At 36.5% G+C, this 16498-nt stretch overlaps 1 protein-coding gene across 3 annotated transcripts in view; it reads left to right on the forward strand.

Moving 5' to 3' along the window:
* The window catches only part of STXBP5L (syntaxin binding protein 5L), a 386525-nt gene that overhangs the window by 313529 nt on the left and 56498 nt on the right, over nucleotides 1-16498 (forward strand). Inside the window, exon 21 of one of the 3 annotated variants that reach the window (XM_060099918.1) lies at nucleotides 15644-15694. The exons of the other annotated variants lie outside the window; for them this stretch is intronic. Coding sequence (XP_059955901.1) covers nucleotides 15644-15694 — 51 coding nt within the window. The remainder of the gene's footprint in view (nucleotides 1-15643; nucleotides 15695-16498) is intronic. 3 annotated transcript variants of the gene reach the window in all.

The raw sequence follows: 16498 nt of genomic DNA on the forward strand, positions 1-16498 counted from the left end.
CAATAGTTATACAAATTGTTATTATTTTTCTTCAAAGCTGTGTAACCATTTTTTCCTCACCAGGTAAGCTTGTGCAGTTTGTGCACTGCATAAACATACATCCCAAGGGGGTGAGCAGAAGCTAACATGAGCCCTAGCTCCACTTACCTGGAACAGAACTGCAGTCCCCTAAAGGAAACAGCCCCTTTTTCTTTGGCCCAAGAAACTAACCAAGCCTTCAACTGTAGGGTTATGTCTGCCCACAAGGTGTGCATTTTTCTAATTTGTCCTACTTGAAGGTTTGCCTTTAAAAATCATTTTCCCAGGGGCTTCCCTGGTGGCGCAGTGGTTGAGAGTCCACTTGCCGATGCAGGGGACACGGGTTCGTGCCCCGGTTCGGGAAGATCCCACATGCCGCGGAGCGGCTGCGCCCGTGAGCCATGGCCGCTGAGCTTGCGCGTGCAGAGCCTGTGCTCCGCAACGGGAGAGGCCACAACAGTGAGAGGCCCGCGTACTGCAGAAAAATAAATAAATAAATAAATAAATAAATAAAAATAAAAATCATTTTCCCAGTTTAACATCATTTTTTAGGTTAGCATTAGGTCCTCATGATTCTCACTGTCCACAATATACAGTAGACTTATAATGCTACCAAATTCAAGTGAAGACTAGGGTGATAGAAATATTTATCCTTAAAAATATCTTGGGCTTCCCTGGTGGCGCAGTGGTTGAGAGTCCACCTGCTGATGCAGGGGACGTGGGTTCATGCCCCGGTCCGGGAAGATCCCATGCCGTGGAGTGGCTGGGTCCGTGAGCCATGGCCGCTGAGCCTGTGCGTCCGGAGCCTGTGCTCCGCAACGGGAGAGGCCACAACAGTGAGAGGCCCGCGTACCGCAAAAAAAACAAAACAAACAAAAAACTTTATTAAAAATTATCACAGAAAGTAATGTCACAAAATACTAAAAAAGAAGTAATCAACTCTGTTGTTCTCAAACCTGAGTTAGAACTATGTCTCATAGCCTAGTTTGAATGCTGCCTCTGTGATTCTGCATGTCTAGAACCCCATTACATCCTCCAAAGAAGAATGCTTCTTCCTTCCAAATTGTCCTCTGTTGAGGCAGTACCAAAATACTCAGGTAAAGGCACAAAACAGACACCCTTCCAAATAGTTATCATGAAATTCACCTCTAAGGTAAAAATACTTGGTTTACTTGGGCTGAAAATTACATGCCAATAGTTTTTTATTCCCTTCCTTTAGGACTTGCTACCAGAACTCCCGAGGCAGCACCAGGCTTTTATAGGAATGAAATACCAGCTGTGAGACAGAGGAATCAAGTACATCACTTGCCAGGTGAAAAGTGAAAATCTCTTTTATGAACAAAGAAGTTATTCATACTCCATAATTTTCTAGACTTCACAATTTGTCTCAAAACCTTTATTCTTACTTGTTGTGCTGAAAACACAGGTCCCTCACGGTGAATGAAGACTAATTTCCCTAAAGCAATGGTTAAAACTATAGACACCAACTTCATGAGATATAAAGCAGGAATTCCTAAGGCTTTTGACATTTGCCATAGAATTTAGATAGTGGTGGGGTTTTTTTTGTTTTTTTTGTTTGTTTGTTTGTTTTTTACTGTAAACCTGGATAATTTCATCAGGCCTATAAGAAAATAATGGAGTGGCCAACAGATAATTCAGGGACAACCTAAGAGCCAAAAAGTAGTTTTGTAAAAATTCTCCTTAACTCTTCATGATACAATTAAATATTTTCTGTGATCAGAAACTGTGATTATCATGGAAACTCCAAAGAATCACCTCAAAGGGGCAATGCTCTCTCAAAAATAGTGAGCAGAAAAAAGGCCCTGTAAATTTAATGCAGATTCATTGAATATTTGATGCTGCTCTTAGGGACCAAATCAGAATCAAACACAAGTTGTACAGCCTTCTTAAATTAGGCATTCATTACAAAATAGTTGTGACTAGATTTACAACTTAAACAAGCATGAATTACCAATGTTCTAGACCCCAAGTAAAGTCAGTGACTAAGGAACCTAAAAATAATTGTAACCCACAATTTTCCAAGATAGCAGTTTCTTTTTTTTTTCCTTGTATAATACAACACCCCTGTGATATGCCTTTTTTCTGATGAGAAAACTGAAGCTCAGAGTATTTAAATAAATGGAGCTAGAATCCCAACTGTGTTTCATTTGCTTGTAAAGCCTAAGCTTTCCCCCTGATTTTCATTAATAAATTGAGAACAAAAAATATTGGAATTACAAAAAATAATCACAATTGGAATTATATGACATCCAGTCAGTGGAGACAAGATGGCGGAGTAGAAGGATGTGAGCATACCCCTTCTTACAAAAACACCAAAATAATAACTGCTGAACAATCAACAACAAAAAATGCTGGAAAATACCAAAAATGATCCCCTACATCCTACAAGACAAAGAAGCCACAGTGAGACAGTAGGAGGGGCACAATCGTGATAAATCCCATACCCACCAGATGGTCAATCCACAAACTGGAAAATAATTATACCACAGAAGTTCTCCCACAGGAGTGAAAGTCTGAGCCCCACATCAGGCTCCCCAGCCTGGGGTTCTGGCAATGGAAGGAAGAGCCCACAGAGAATCTGGCTTTGAAGGGCAGTGGAATTTGATCACAGGAATTCCACAGGACTGGGGGAAACAAAAACTCCACTCTTGGAGGCACACACAAGGGCTCGTGTGCACCAGGACAAGGAAAAAAAAGAAGTTGCCTCATAAGAGCCTGGGGCAGACTTAACTGCTAGTATTGGGGGGGTCTCCTGTGAAGGTGTGGGGGGCAGCTGTGGCTCACTGCAAGGACAAAAACACTGGTGGGAACTCACTGGTGTGATCCCTCCTGGAGGCCACCATTTCCTCTCCAAGATCTGGCCCCACCCAACACCCTGTAGGCTCCAGTGTGGGGACACCTCAGGCCAAACAACCTACAGGTCAGGAACTCAGCCCCACGCATCATCCAACAGGCTAAAGTCTTCTGAGCACAAAGCTGCCCATAAAACACACCCCCTGACGTGGCCCTGCCCTCCAGAGGGAACAGACCCAGCTCCAGCCACCAGTGGGCAGGGAGCAGTCCCTCCCATCATGAAGCCTTCATAAGCTTCTTAGACAGCCTCATCCACCAGGGGGCAGACAACAGAAGCAAAAAGAACTACAACCCCACAGCCTGTGGAATGGAAATCACAATCACAAAAAATTAGACAACATGAGACATCAGAAGAGTATGTCCCAGATGAAGGAACAAGATAAAACCCCAGAAGAACAACTAAATGAAGTGGAGATAGGCAATCTACCTGAAAAACAATTCAGAGTAATGATAGTAAAGATGATCCAAGATCTCAGAAAAAGAATGGAGGCACAGATCAAAAAGATACAAGAAATGTTTAACAAAGACTTAGAAAACTAAAGAACAAACAAACAGATGAACAATATGATAAGTGAAATACAAAATACACTGGAAGGAATCAATAGCAGAATAAGTGAGGCAGAATAAGTGAGGCAGGATAAGTGAACTGGAAGACAGAATGGTGGAAATCACTGCTACAGAACAGAATAAAGAAAAAAGAATGAAAAGAAATGAAGACAGTCTTAGAGTCCTCTGGGACAATATAAAATGCACCAACACTCACATTATAGGGGTCCCAGAAGGAGAAGAGAGAGAGAAAGGACCTGAGAAAACATTTGAAGAGATAAAAGTTGAAAACTTCCCTAACATGGCAAAGGAAACAGTCACCCAAGTCTAGGAAGCACAGAGAGTCCCAGGCAGGATAAACCCAAGAAGGAACATGCAGAGACACACAGTAGTCAAACTGAAAAAATTAAAGACAAAGAAAAAATATTAAAAGTAACAAGAGAAAAATCAACAAATAAGACAAGGGAACTCCCATAAGGTTATCAGCTGATTTTTCAGCAGAAATTCTGCAGGCCAGAAGGAGTTGGCAAGATACATTTAAAGTGATGAAAGGGAAGAACCTACAACCGAGAATACTCTACCCAGCAAGGTTCTCATTCAGATTTGATGGAGAAGTCAAAAGCTTTACAGAAAGCAAAAGCTAAGAGAATTCAGCACTACCAGACCAGCTTTACAAAAAATGCTAAAGGAACTTCTCTAGGGGGAAAAGAAAAAGCCACAACTAAAAACAAGAAAATTACAAAGGGAAAAGCTCTCTGGTAAAGGCCAACACACAGTAAAGGTAGGAAATCATTCATATACAAATACGAATTCAAAACCAGCAATTGTGAGAAGAGGAGAATACAAATGCAGGATATTGGAAATGCATTTAAAATGAAAAGGTCATCAACTTAAAACAATCTGTATACATAGAGTGCTAGATCAAAACCTCATGGTAACCACAAATGAAAAATCTACTAAGATACACAAAAAAGAAAAAGCAATCCAAATACAACATGAAAGATATTCATCAAATCACAAGAGAACAAAACAGGAAGAAAAAAGACCTTCAAAAACAAATGCAAAACAATTAACAAAATGGCAATAAGAATATGTATATCAGTAATTACCTTAAACATAAACAGATTAAATGCCCCAACCAAAAGACAGAGTGGCTGAATGGATACAAAAACAAGACCCGTATATGTGCTCTCTACAGGAGACCCACTTCAGATCTAGGGACACATACAGCCTGAAAGTGAGGGGATGGAAAAAGGTATTCCATGCAAATGGAAATCAAAAGAAAGCTGGGGTAGCAATACTCATATCAGAGAAAATAGACTTTGAAATAAAGACTGTTACAAGAGACAAAGAAAGACACTACATAATGATCAAGGAATCAATCCAAGAAGAAGATACAATTGTAAAGACTTATGCACCCAACATAGGAGCATCTCAATATATAAGGCAATCACTAACAGCCATAAAAGGAGAAATTGACAATAACACAATAACAATGGGGGACTTTAACACCCCACTTTCCTCAATGGAAAGATCATCCAGACAGAAGATCAGTAAGGAAACACAGGCCTTAAATAACACATTAGACCAGATGGACTTAATTGATATTTATAGACCATTCCATCCAAAAGCAAGAGAATACACATTCTTCTCAAGCACACATGGAACATTCTGAAGGATAGATCACATGCTAGGCCACAAAGTGAGCCTCGGAAAATTTAAGAAAATTGAAATCATATCAAGCATATTTTCCAGCCACAACACTATGAGATTAGAAATCAACTACAAGAAAAAAAAAACTGTAAAAAAACACAAATACTTGGGGGATAAACAATATGCTACTAAACAACCAATGGCTCACTGAAGAAATCAAAAGGGAAATAAAAAATACCTAGAGACAAATGAAAACAAAAGCACAATGATCCAAAACCTATGGGATGCAGCAAAAGCAGTTCTAAGAGGAAAGTTTATAGCAATACAGTCTTACCACAGGAAACAAGAAAATCTCAAATAAACAAGTTAACCTTACAACTAAAGCAACTAGAGAAACAAGAAACAACAAAACCCAAAGTTAGTAGAAGGAAAGAAATAATAAACTCAGAGAGGAAATAAATGAAACAGAGACAAAGAAAACAATAGCAAAGATCAATGAAACTAAAATCTAGTTCTTTGAAGAGATAAACAATATTGATAAACCTTTAGCCAGAATCATCAAGAAAAAAAGGGAAAGGGCTCAAATCAATAAAATTAGGAATGAAAAAGGAGAAGTTACAATGGACACCACAGAAATACAAAGCAAAATAAGAGACTACTACAATCAACTCTATGCCAATAAAATGGACAACCTACAAGAAATGGACAAATTCTTAGAAAGGTACAACCTTCCAAGACTGAACCAGGAAGAAATTGAAAATATGAACAGACCAATCACAATTACTGAAATTGAAACTGTGATTTAAAAACTCTCAACAAAAGTCCACAACCAGATGGCTTCACAGGCGAATTCTATCATACATTTAGAGAAGAGCTAACACCTATCCTTCTGAAACTCTCCCAAAAAATTGCAGAGGAAGGAACACTACCAAAATCATTCTATGAGGCCACTATCACCCTGATACCAAAACCAGACAAAGGTATTACAAAAAAAGAAAACTACAGGCCAATATCGCTGATGAACATAGATGCAAAAATTCTCAACAAAGTACTAGCAAACCGAATCCAACAATACAATAAAAAGATCATACACCATGATCAAGTGGGATTTATCCCAGGGTTGCAAGTATTCTTCAATATCTGCAAATCAATGTGATACACCACATCAACAGATTGAAGAATAAAAACCATATGATCATCTCAATAGATTCAGAAAAAGCTTTTGACAAAATTCAACACTGATTTATGGTAAAAGCTCTCCAGAAAGTGGGCACACGGGGAACATACCTCAACATAATAAAGGCCATATATGACAAACCTACAGATAACATCATACTCAATGGTGAAAAGCTGAAAGCATTTCCTCTAAGATCAGGAACAAGACAAGGATGTCCACTGTTTCCACTTTTATTAAACATAGTTTTGGAAGTCCTAGCCATGGCAGTCAGAGAAGAAAAAGAAATAAAAGGAATACAAATTGGAAAAGAAGTAAAACTGTCACTGTTTGCAGATGACATGATAGTATACATAGAAAATCCTAAAGATGCTACCAGAAAACTACTAGATCTCATCAATGAATTTGGTAGTTGCAAGATACAAAATTTATACACAGAAATCTGTTGCATTTCTATACACTAACAATGAAAGATCAGAAAGAAAAATTAAGGAAACAATCCCATTTACCATCGCATCAAAAAGAATAAAATAACTAGGAATAAACCTACCTAAGGAAGCAAAAGACTTGTACTCTGACAACTATAAGATGCTAATGAAAGAAATCAAAGATGACACAAACAGGATGAAAAGATACACCATGTTCTTGAATTGGAAGAATCAATATTGTCAAAATGACCATACTACAGATTCAATGCAATCCCTATCAAATTACCAATGGCATTTTTCACAGAACTAGAATTAAAAATTTCACAATTTGTATGGAGACACAAAAGACCAGGAATAGCCAAAGCAATCTTGAGAAAGAAAAATGGAGCTAGAAGAATCAGGCTCCCTGACTTCAGGCTATACTACTAAGCTACAGCCATCAAAACAGTATGGAACTGGCACAGAAACAGAAATATAGATCAGTGAAACAGATAGAAAGCCTAGAAATAAACCCAGCACCTATGGTCAATTAATCTATGACAAAGGAGGCAAGACTATACAATGGATAAAAGACAGTCTCTTCAATAAACTGTGCTGGGAAAACTGGACAGCTACGTGTACAAGAATGAAATTAGAACATTCTTTAACACCATACACAAAAATAAACTCAAAATGGATTAAAGACCTATATATATAAGGCCTGATACTATAAAACTCTTAGAGGAAAACAATTGTACACTCTTTGACGTAAATCACAGCAATATATTTTCAATCCATCTCCTAGCGTAATGCAAATAAAAACAAAAATAAACAGATGGGAACTAATTAAACTCAAAAGATTTTGCACAGCAAAGGAAACCATAAACAAGACGAAAAGACAACCCTCAGAATGGGAGAAAATAATTGCAAATGAAGCAACTGACAAGGGATTAATCTCCAAAAATCTAAAAACAGTTCATGCAGCTCAATATCAAAAAAACAAACACCCCAATAAAAAAAATGGCCATAAGACCTAAATAGACATTTCTCCAAAGAAGACATTCAGATGGCCAAGAGGCACATGAAAAGATGCTCAACACTGCTAATTATTAGAGAAATGCAAATCAAATTACAATGAGATATTACTGCACACCAGTCAGAGCAGCCATCATTAAAAAGGCTACAAACAGTAAATGCTGGAGAGGGTGTGGAGAAAAGGGAACCCTCCTACACTGTTGGTGGGAATGTAAATTGGTACAGCCACTATGGAGGACAGTATGGAGGTTCCTTTACAAACTAAAAATAGAGCTACCATATGACCCAGCAATCCCACTCCTGGGCATATACCTGGAGAAAACCATGGTTTGAAAGGATACATGCACCCCAATGTTCATTGCAGCGCTGTTTACAATAGCCAAGACATGGAAGCAACCTAAATGTCCATTGACAGATAAATGGATAAAGAAGCTGTGATACATTTATACAATGGAATGTTACTCAGCCATTAAAAAGAATGAAACAATGCCCTTTGCAGCAACATGGATGGACCTGGAGCTTATCATACTAAGTGAAGTAAGTCAGACAGAGAAAGGCAATTATCATATGATACCACTTTTATGTGGAATCTTAAAAAACGATATAAATGAACTTATTTACAAAACAGAAACAGACTTACAGACTTGGAGGATGGACTTGTGGTTGCTGTGGGGGGGAGGAATGGGAGAGGATGGATTGGGATTTGGGGATTGACATATACACACTACTATGTGTTGAACAGATGGCCAACGGGGACCTGCTATGTAGTGAAGGGAGCTCTGTTCAATATTCTGTGTTGGCCTAGATGGGAAAGGAGTTTGAAAAAGAATAAATACACGTACATGTATGGCTGAGTAACTTTGCTATACACTGAGGCTGATGCATCACTGTTAATCAACTATACCCCAATATAAAATAAAAATTTTTTTAAAGAGCTGGAAAGGGCTTCCCTGGTGGCGCAGTGGTTGAGAGTCCGCCTGCCGATGCAGGGGACACAGGTGCATGCGCTGGTCCGGGAAGATCCCACATGCCGTGGAGCGGCTAAGCCCATGAGTCATGGCCGCTAAGCCTGCATGTCCGGAGCCTGTGCTCCACAATGGGAGGGGCCACAACAGTGAGAGGCCCACGTACCTCAAAAATAAAAATACTGGAAAAATAAAAAACCCAAGCAATTATGACATCCAAGCAGAGAGAAGTTGCTAAATTATAAAGAGACAATATTTTAACAAAAAAATTTAAAAGAACTTAGATATATTTTTCATGAAACATCAGAAACACAGTTTACCATTTAAGTTCCAGGAAAAACTGGTTTTGAAAGTAATTTTTATAATTTATATAATCAAATTATCACAATCTGAATTTATTAAACCTTGCTTGCTAAAAACAGTCATCAACATTGGTATAGTACTTTAAAGTACTCAAGGTATTTTTCATGAGTATTATCATATTTAGTCCTATAGCAATCCTGTAAGGTTGGTACAGTTCTCATTTTATATGAGTGGAGAATTATGGCTAAGAAAAATAATTCTATAACTTGCCCAAGTTTATCCTACTAGTACATGGCTTAGCTGGAACCAACCTAATCTTTAGACCTCAATTTCCTCTCAGTCCACAAATTATTTGACCTCCTTTTGTATGTTTTCAAAAAGGTGTGTTGAAGAACCTAGTTCTCTCTAGGAGTTTATAATTCAAGATAGACAAAACAGAAATAAAGTTTCATAATCAGTTAACATTTGCTCATATGGAGCTTATCATATGACACTAACATTTGCTCATGTGACACAAAAAGTCACTGATTCACTAACATCATTTAGATAGAAACGTAATACATATTTTTAGGTGGCAAGAAAACTAGAGACATGACATTAAAATTTTGTATGCTGGGGCAAATTCTAATAAATATACCTCTTTGGCTATATCATAACCACTTATGAAAAAACGGGGGGTGGGAAATGGCAACAAAATTAGAGGTGTGTAGGTCTTTCAGGACTCCACCATGGCACAGTAACTCCAAAATATTTTTGTGTGTGTGTTTTTTAACTACACTTGCACATATATATATGTATATGTATATATGCATATATATGTGTATATATATACACACACACAGACACATACCCCAGGTGTTCTTGTCCTATCTTCGTTTCTAGCATAGGGAAGATAGAGACAAATGAAATTAACTGACTGGTTGGAATATAGTAATGAATCAATAGGTAGGTAAACTTTACAAACATTTTAATCTAAACAACTTTTAATTTAGTGTTAGGTTTATGTTTTTTTTTTTTTTTCCGGTATGCGGGACTCTCACTGCTGCGGCCTCTCACGCTGCAGAGCACAGGCTCCGGACGCGCAGGCCCAGCGGCCATGGCCCACGGGCCCAGCCGCTCCGCGGCACGCGGAATCCTCCCGGACCGGGGCACGACCCCGCGTCCCCTGCATCGGCAGGCGGACTCCCAACCACTGCGCCACCAGGGAAGCCCCAGGTTTATGTATTTTATAGAAGATGTCTAGGATACACAGTTGGTATCTCCTATGTCAGGAAGATTGTATTGCTTAGTGCAAAGGGCATAGCTTTGGAGTCTTAGAAATTTGACCTTACCCTACCTCTTTCTACCATTATAACTTTAGCCAAGTTTCTTAATCTTAACAGTGTGCTAGTGCCCAGAACATAGATTCTCAATAATATACAATAATGGTTATATTATAAAAGCAATGATGAACTCCCATGGCCTAAAGAGACTAAACTTGTTCTCCTTGACCATTCTAAATTTCCAATTAATAGTTGTAGCTTAGCCTTAAAGTAGAAATCCTTCATGGGAAATCAAAAAGTAAATCCAGTTGTTTCTAATCAACAAACAGCTTATCAAAGATTTGAGTTAGAAACTTCTAACCTAGCTTTTTATGTTATTTCCCATTAAAGTAGTAGCCATATTCAGACTGATAGAGGGTTCATCTCTGTTCCTAAAATTTTGATTCAAATGTGGAACCAAGGATCTGAATAAAAACTTATCTGAAGCCAATATGACATTCCTCTGATAAGCCAGGCTGCACTATTTATTGACTTTTAATTGAAGCAGGACTTAGGAAAAAGGCATATGAATATACAGGCAATGATTCAGTCAAGATATACTGAAGCCTCCTAGGCAAAACCCTGTTGTAATACCTGAACTTCTGTTTATATTTAGGGCTGAGCATATGACCTCATTCTGGCATAAGCTATGGTAAACCATCAGAGTACCATGCCTCATTACTGTAAATGAACCTGAATTTGGGAGGCAGATAATCTAGGAGTAGAGATGAATAGTTTTTTGGGGGGTTTTTTTGTTTTTGTTTTTTGCGGTACATGGGCCTCTCACTGTTGTGGCCTCTCCCGTTGCGGAGCACAGGCTCCGGACGCGCAGGCTCAGTGGCCATGGCTCACGGGCCTAGCGGCTCCGCGGCATGTGGGATCTTCCCAGACCGCGGCACGGACCCGTGTCTCCTGCATCGGCAGGCAGACTCTCAACCACTGCGCCACCAGGGAAGCCCAGAGATGAATAGTTTTGCAAAGGTTTATAATCTGGTGCTATTGTAGGGCTTGGCTGTCACCAAATCTTTAGGCCTGAATTTATGAATATTAATATGTATTTTGCCATCAGCTAATCCTTTTACTCATTTGCATCATCTTTGTTCTCTTATGACATCCTACCTAACAATTTCTAGGTGATTCACAAGGTGATAGATGTTGTTAGGTAAGTGAATAACACTATCTGTGGGGATGCTTTCCTTCAAATTTTTTAAAACTCAGATTTAGTGGCATGTAATTTACATTAGAATAAAACTCACCTTTTTAAATATACAGTTATTCATTTTCTTTTCTTTGTTTTTAATTTTGTTTTTATTTTCAAAAATGTAAGCCACAACATGTTAAAGTAGCAAGAATTTCCTGACAATTTCCCCAGAATCTAACAGGACTAGGATAATAAGAAATCAAACTGTTCTAATAATTGCTGCAGCAATATTCCCTTCCCCGCAGCTGGATTACAGTATGGTACTGTTTTCTGTATTACTGTCTGTGAGCCAAGACAGGCAGCTTTTCAAGGTGTTGAGGGATTGTGCAGAGGAAAGAAATAATGGTACCATATGCAACTGGAGGCATTATCAAACGTGCTGTATTTAATACTAGACACTAGACTGCAAAAAGGACATGTTGTCCAGGTAAGTCATTTTTGATACAGAATGCCACAGAATGACAAGCTTTCTTGCCAACTAAGTTTAATAATGAATATAATACCTAATATTATTTACCACACCATGTTAAGTACTTTACATATATTTCTTTAATACTGACAAGATCCCTTTGAAGTGGGGACTAATTATCAAACCCATTCTACAAAGAAGAGAAACAATCATCCTGAGATTTAAGTAACTACCAGACCAGGGTCACTCAGCTGGCAAATGTTTGAGTTATGGTTTGACTTCAGCTATGGTTCCGATCATGGCTTCATTTCGCCAGACCCTAGGAAACTTACCTCGGAGAAAAGCAGAAGTCTTTGTGGAGCTTTACAGAAGGGAAAAAACATATCTATTCTCTTCTAATAGGAGCATTACTATCCTTGTAACTATCAACTTCTCTTCCTCATTAGAAAATGGAAGATCAAAGACAGATATGAAAAAAAATTGCTCAAAAGGAACCAAAAAAGTACCTGTTAACTTATATATATATATATATATATATATATAATCATAATCACCTTAAAATGCTCAGCAACATAATATCTATATCAAACTTAACAACTAAGGACAACATGGCGTCTCTTTAATGGAAAATCTGAGATGCATTGCAGGATGTACTTTTTTGTGGAAGGGTCTTGAGTGAAAGTCCCATAGGTTGGTTAAAGTTTATAAAACAGTAAAACATGATTTCTCAAAATGTGATCTATCTGCCAACCTCTTTTATTAGTATTGTCTGCAACACTTATTAAAATACAGATTCCTGCTGACCAAATGAGAGTACCTAGAGATGGCCCGTAATGCTTTAAGAACTGGCATGTGAGAGCAAAAATGAGTTACTTTTTTTTTTTTATTGTGCCAGAGGTTAGAACTGGAACAAACTAGTAAATGGTAAAGGAAAGTAGTTTGAGCTTAAATGGAAGGAAATTTTGTAGCAATTATAGCAACCCAAAATTGGATTTTTTTATACTTTGAAGGTTTCTATCACAAACAGGTATGATGTCAAGAATGTTGTAAGAGAATACTTGCATTGAGTAGGATATTGGACTATGTGACCTTAAAGATTCCCTTGAGCCAGGATTCTCCACCTCTCTTAGTGCAGTATGCTAAGACAATGAGTAATGTGAAGTTTCTATTTCCCATTTTCTCCTCTTTGGCTAACTATATGAAATGATAGTGGTATGTATGCTTTTGCTAGGTAACAGTAAAAATGAAGAAATTCAGAGAGCTGCATTCCCAAGGGCACATTGCAAAGGTTAATATGTACTGTTTTCATTCAGTTTATTTCCAAGACTACTTGCCTCTTATTCCCTCTTGCCTTACTCATCTTCCAACCCAAATTCCTCAAATGTTAATGTGTAACATATTCTTGTACCACTTGAAACATGCTTTCTGTCTGTTTAGCCCTCTTCAGAATAACCCTTCACCCCTACCTTCCGACTTTACTGGTTTTTTTTAACTTTCATTCAGCAAACACTTATTGTACATCTATTCTATGCCAATAATTAATTAGGTATTGGGAATACAATCCCCATCCCTAGAGAACTCAAAGTTTCAGGATTTTAGTCGATAGTAGACAGAGTAAAAAAAAATCAAGTATAATAAAATGTGTTATAAAAGATGTGTACAAGGTGCTATGAAAGTTAAGATAATGACACCAAATGAAGCCTTAAGGCTGAGGCTGCCTTCAAGGAGGTGGTGATTTTTCAGCTGTCTTAAAGGATGAGTAGGAGTTTACTAGTAGCTGGACAAGTGAAGATTTTTCTGTGCATAAATAACAGACACCTGTTATTAACATTGTTATTAAAGAAGTTTGCCAATCAATCCCACCATCTAATTGCTGCCTTTTCCTCCCCCAGTTATACAATTGAGGATGGGGTTTGTGATGGGCCCCCAATTTTTAGGTTGGAAGCAGTCTACAGGAAGCCAAGACGATTGGTGGTGAAGTGGAGGGGGTATCCCAAAAAGTAGAGCAGATTTGAGAGCCAGAGTAAATTAGATACTAGACTAATAGAAAGGAACTGTTTGACCTCTTTCTGAAAGCATCTTTGTAATCCATTTTTGAATTTATACTATATAGATATGTTGAAATACCCTATTTAAAAACAAAATAGAAACAAAAAGATAAATTCTGAAACAATTCCTTACATTATAAAGAATTAGTTCCTATTTTAAAAATTAAGTGAAAGATTTAAAATAGTCACATCCCACTTCCTCAGTGTGTCTGAATTGTGAATCAATTTACAAAATATACTTTATTTGCAACCTCTTCTGGCATAATTATTACATATATTTAATTTGCCATATTTTTATATAAATACAATCTTTTTGTTGTGCTGCTGATTCTAAACCCAAATTGCTCAAATTTGATTTGATTTCTCCTTAATAGAATTAGTTAATGTCTTTTTTATAGAGACAACTGCCTGTTGCTATTATTTTTATTAGAATGATAATGCTTAGATTTCCTTTAATAAGTAGTTTAGCATGGCATATTGTAGTCAGCAAGCTACAGCCCACAGGCCAAATCCAGCTTGCAACCTATTTGGGTATGACTTGTGAATTAAGAATGGGTTTTTTAAATGGTTGGAAATATATCAAAAGATGAGTAATATTTCATGACACACAAAAAGTATATTTAGGTTTCTATTATATTTAGGTCTTATAAAATGTATTCCAATAATTCCAGCTGAAATATTAGAGATACTATCAAAGATGTTATTTGACAGATGGGAAGATTAAGCTGCAAATTGATGAAGGGATTTTTATAAAACTTTTTCAAAGTTTTATAATTAGGTGGTAACAATTCAGAAATTTGTGACTCATGTTTTCGGATTTTAAATTGAGTATTCTTTCTACTATATCATACTGCATCTTTATTTTAAAATAACTTTCCTAATTGTAAAGAAAATCACTCATTAGAAGATATTAATTAATAGTATCAATTTGAGTCTTAATAAAGTATTAATTGACAGAAAATATTTCTAACATGATTTCTCCTAATGCAATTTCTTTCTTTTATAACATTCCAGTTAAATATTTTATGAGATGCCCAATGTAAAATTTTTATTAACAGATAATGAGGCAAATTTTCAATAAATTGTAGTTTTCTTGGTTTATTCAAACATTTTATGACAGATTGATTTATAATAATATAATTAAATTTATTTTCAAATATTTTTTATTTAAGATTTTTTTATCTACTGAATTTAACATTGTAGTATTCAATATATAAGTCATTTCATCTGCCATAGGTATGGTAAAGTTTCCTTCGTTATATCATATACATCTATAATAGAATTTTCTTTCTATTTCAAAAAATGTTTACAGAGTTAATCAGTTTTCCCCCTTACCATTGTTATTTATGATCTGAACTTATACATTTGTTGCAGTACTTCTTTATCTATCAGATTTATCTGGAATTGATTTTTGGTTCTTTCCAAAATAAGAGATCACTTCTCATGCTACCTGTGAAAAAAACTATGCAAAGATGCACTTAATTATTTACTGTAATAACAATTGCTTTTCTCATGTTTCTGTTTGCATATTATTTATTACTGAATGACAACAAACTAACACTGAACAATATTTCTGCTTCCATAATGCTCACTAAATGTAACGTTCATTAGGATTTCAATAATTATACTGTAAAACATACTGTTCCCTCACACTCCTCTTTAATTTTATATAATTAACAACTGCCTTTTTCCTTTTTCTGTTGTTTCAGTTAAAGGATCAAGAAAGTTAAGTCTGCCAACAGATCTTAAGGCTGATCTTGGTACGGTAGGCAAAAGCCAACAATTTTAAGTTTTCTTACATTCATTTGGCTGAACATTTTAACCAACCAGTCCATGAATAACAAGTTTCCTAGATGGCAGTGTTTAATGGCTTTCCAAAAAGCCTTTCTTAAAAATCACCATACAGTTCTGTTGGCAGCATTCAACATTTTGTTTGTTAACAATCATTTTACAAAATTATGTTTCATAAATCATTACACACCAAGGTATATAATGTTTTCGGGGGTTTTGGGGTTTTTTTTTATCATGAGAATGGTTTTAAACATTAACTAGTCATGCATATGGACCCTTGTGACTGTAACCATGTAAATGAACATCACTTTTTCTGGAACTATATTTCCCATTTTGTATATTAATACCATTTAGAATTAATGCTATTTAAGAACAACAACAAAGTCCGATACATAAAAGAATAGAGTTCTCGCCATTTAAGAAAGTTATAGTAGATTTTATTCACTTTTAGTTTATTTTTTGTGGTGGTTAAGAGCTTATTCATAATTCTAGCTCTGAAATAAATTAAATAGGCTTTCATAAATTTTTCTTTCAGAACTTGTATCTGCTTGTTACAAGATAGTTTTTCTTTTTTGAAATTTAATTGAATTATTTTTATTTTCATCTCCTTTATTCTGACTTAAATCCTACTAATGTCATGGTTGAAATAAGAAAAATACAATAATTAGTCTTTGCATTATTTTTTAGTGTATAAAGCTGTTTCACATACATTATTTTATTTGACTTTCTTAGCAACTCTTTAAGATAGGTATCACTGTTCCCAATCTTTTCTT

The sequence above is a fragment of the Mesoplodon densirostris genome, chromosome 5, assembly GCF_025265405.1.
Source record: "Mesoplodon densirostris isolate mMesDen1 chromosome 5, mMesDen1 primary haplotype, whole genome shotgun sequence".
NCBI lineage: Eukaryota > Metazoa > Chordata > Mammalia > Artiodactyla > Ziphiidae > Mesoplodon > Mesoplodon densirostris.